Source organism: Psilocybe cubensis, chromosome 2, assembly GCF_017499595.1.
Source record: "Psilocybe cubensis strain MGC-MH-2018 chromosome 2, whole genome shotgun sequence".
Taxonomy (NCBI): Eukaryota; Fungi; Basidiomycota; class Agaricomycetes; order Agaricales; family Agrocybaceae; genus Psilocybe; species Psilocybe cubensis.
Window position 1 is genome coordinate 590,301 of NC_063000.1, and position 3,243 is coordinate 593,543.

Genomic DNA, 3,243 nt, shown 5'->3' on the forward strand with positions numbered 1-3,243 from the left:
AGTCCCATGAATATTATATTGATTCCTCCGAATGGCTTGTCACTATTGACATTGTCATCTCCTTTTCCTTGTCTAATTCTGATCGACATTTCGCTTAGAAATTTTGCGCTGATCATTGAAATCTCGTTTACAATCAATGTTTTGATGTACTTCCATATTTGAATCAGTTTTACTTTGTTGGGTTTCGATTGTCCGTGGTTTGCTGCCGATGCTATCAGTGAATGTAGCGTTTGCCCTCCGATTAGTACAGCTGCTATTCCGGTTGGTGCTCCTAATAATAGTTCATGTCGCCGCTTTAAACGGTCAAATAACAGAACCAGACATTTTATTAAGTGACATTTACCCGTTCCCCTACCCCTGCAATATGTATCAACAATTGATCTATTAAGGGATAGATTACGAACATTCTATCAGTGTTTCTGGATCTGTATCCTCCAGGTTAAAAGGTCCATTATCAGGATCGCCAATTCTTATTTTGCTGTTCTCCGCCACAATGTTGGGCCCCAGCCTAGAAACCCCGAAAGACTTCTCCGTATTTGCGGCGAGTAGTGGCATGGAAAACGGGCATGTTCTGGCGAGTGAGCCTTTCACATACACTATATGACAAAACAAACTGAAATTGCGAAATGACATGTACCACACGAATCAGGTAAAAAGCAAACAGACCCAGCGATACTTTATAATTGTCCGCCATGTAAACGTTTCTATCTAAGTTCTGTCTCGTGATTTATCACGGGAAGTTTCGAAAATACCTCCCTTATGTCAGCAAACATATGATAGGCCCCTAGGGTTTCTCACGAATTTGACCGTACCGCAGGCCAAACTTTGTCCTGATCTCGCGGATTTGAGGCCAGAATTGCAGAGTATTTGTCCAGGAAACTCTTTACTATCGTATGTACGTCTAAAGGTTGTTTATCCATCCTGTTTGGTATGTTACAACTTGGCACTACCAAATAAAGAACTGGGAGTCGATTCTAAACGTTGAAAGTCGGGTTGCTTTCAATTCGTATTCAACTTGTACTTCGATTCGGTTCCTCCACCCTTAGTTCTGACTCCACCATGCGTAACCGTGATAATAACAATACCATTGTTGTAGTATTATGTTTCACGACACAATAACCAACTAAAACGAATCGACTCTGGTTAAAATGGTCAGATCGTATACGAAATACAATTAGTTTCAAAACAAGACATTTTCAAGAAAGATCTAAGGTCTGAGTGCCAAATTGGCCGTCCAAAATAGTCTCTTCTACAGTCGGGGGTGTATGCCAACGCCATCTCTTCAACAAAAAAGCCGGCCTTTAGTTCACCAAGTACGATAGGGTTAAGATCATCATCGACCTGGGGAACACGTTAACAAAAATCTTCGAATCTCATGGAAGAATAAATACTTTGTTACTCGTACCGTACATTGGCTTGTATCCTAAGGATACAATAAGGGCATCTGTTTTGTATTCTATATACCGGTTCATATCGCTTTCTAGAATGTCTACATTGAGCATATTGAGTAAAGCTAAAGCATTCAACATTATACTCAGACACTGATGACAGCACACAACACATACCATTACCGAAACCCTTTTCAATGTTTACAATAACCCCAACAAATTCGTAAACAAAACCGGCCAATGGACGTCTCTTTAGGTGGTAAAAAAGTAGCGACACAAAATCTATGTGACATTCCCGATCGTTTAAAATTCGAGTGTAAGTAGACATCATAGCCGGCAGATAATCCTTGGAAGAAAACCATTGTAGAATTCGAGACAGAGAAATACCAAAGACTCCTTGAATAAAGATGACGATGAGCAACCGCTCCGAAAAAGGATATACCAAAGGCATCAACCACATGTCCACAAATTTCTTCTTGTGATGCAATAGTCCCCAATCATCAGTACAACCTTCCATTCGGAGCCTGGTAAGGCCATGCGTAATTTTGGCCATCGCCTCTTTATGAACGTTCTCGCTATTAAAACATAATGAACGACTGAGGAAAAAGAACACAAATCATAATGAGAGCCACTCACTTAACCGACTAGAAACCGAAAAAAAACAATGCGCTTCGGGTACTGTGATTTCCTTGGAAAGTATATCCAATATTCTCGTGTGCATTCCATGGGAAGCTATAGAGTTCTTGAAGAAAACAACCCCAACATATCGCTGTGCGGGTGACAAGCACTGCTTCCACTCTTTGTAATCTGATGATAAACCAGTGTATTGAGCTTCCCATAGTGTCGTAATGGCATGTTTATAAGCTCTCCAAATCTGCAAAGGCAAGAAAAGGAATATCACTCAATCATGAAGGGAAATAAATAAATTATAGCACATACGTACCGTTGTATAGCGGATGGGAAATATAACAAACCGCCGGGGGTCCTTGACGAGTAACCACTCCTATGCATCAAGAACGAGGATTTTTGCAGAAGAGTACATATCAGTGTCTGGGGGAATATCGGCAAGGAAATAAACAAGAAACAACCAATGTACCAACCAATATTCACTGTAACGGTAGGCATGTAACGTCGTGTATACCTTTACTTGCCTACGTTTATACTTAAATCTACAATTCGCGCGATAATGTATCAAATACACAACATACAAACAAGATTAGTCAGCGCCGTTAAACCACACTGCCCGCCGCTGCGCCGCCCAGACATATATCACGCAATCGATATTACTACTTAGTAAAGATGTATCGGTAAGCACGTACAAATTTGGCATCAACAACGCGATTACGCGGATACCATGACGATATATCCAAAATAACGACGTCTTACCGAATAAAACATAAACACTTCAGTGATTGATAACCACATTAACATTACTGCATAGATCTATTCAACAGCCACTTAGAAAAATCTTACCATCAAAGTCGAGCGTAATGAATCCATAATGAAAGCGATGTTTCTTGGGTACAAAATGGACTGGACGATGAGATATATATTTCCTACGAAAGTAGAAATAGTGGATGAACAGTGCAGTAGCGGCAATGGCTGGTGATGCCTCTGTTAATGACGTGGTACAAAAGGGGCGAGCAGCCTATGCCAATCGCCAAGCAGCCATGTGGGGTGACTTGGCGAGGCGAACAGATTACCTATTTCGTATAACTGGTTAGTATCATTTAATGCGGAGATACTGGGAATACAGTCTCCTAATGTGCTTGCCACATTATACGACGTAGATCGCCAATCCTCGCCGGAAATCTACGCACTTCGCCTGAACCCTTCGGCAGATGATTTAGGAGAA

The 3,243-nt window shown here is 41.1% G+C and overlaps 1 protein-coding gene across 1 annotated transcript; it reads right to left on the bottom strand.

Moving 5' to 3' along the window:
• Positions 1–1,373: 1,373 nt before the first annotated feature.
• JR316_0001700 (Ribonucleoside-diphosphate reductase small chain) lies at positions 1,374–2,888 on the bottom strand (the record flags this gene model as incomplete). Its single annotated transcript, XM_047887500.1, has 5 exons — positions 1,374–1,513; positions 1,566–1,984; positions 2,030–2,262; positions 2,332–2,391; positions 2,862–2,888. The coding sequence occupies 5 exons, from the start codon at positions 2,886–2,888 to the stop codon at positions 1,374–1,376; spliced, it is 879 nt and encodes a 292-aa protein (XP_047752423.1).
• Between the last annotated feature and the right edge of the window lie 355 nt (positions 2,889–3,243).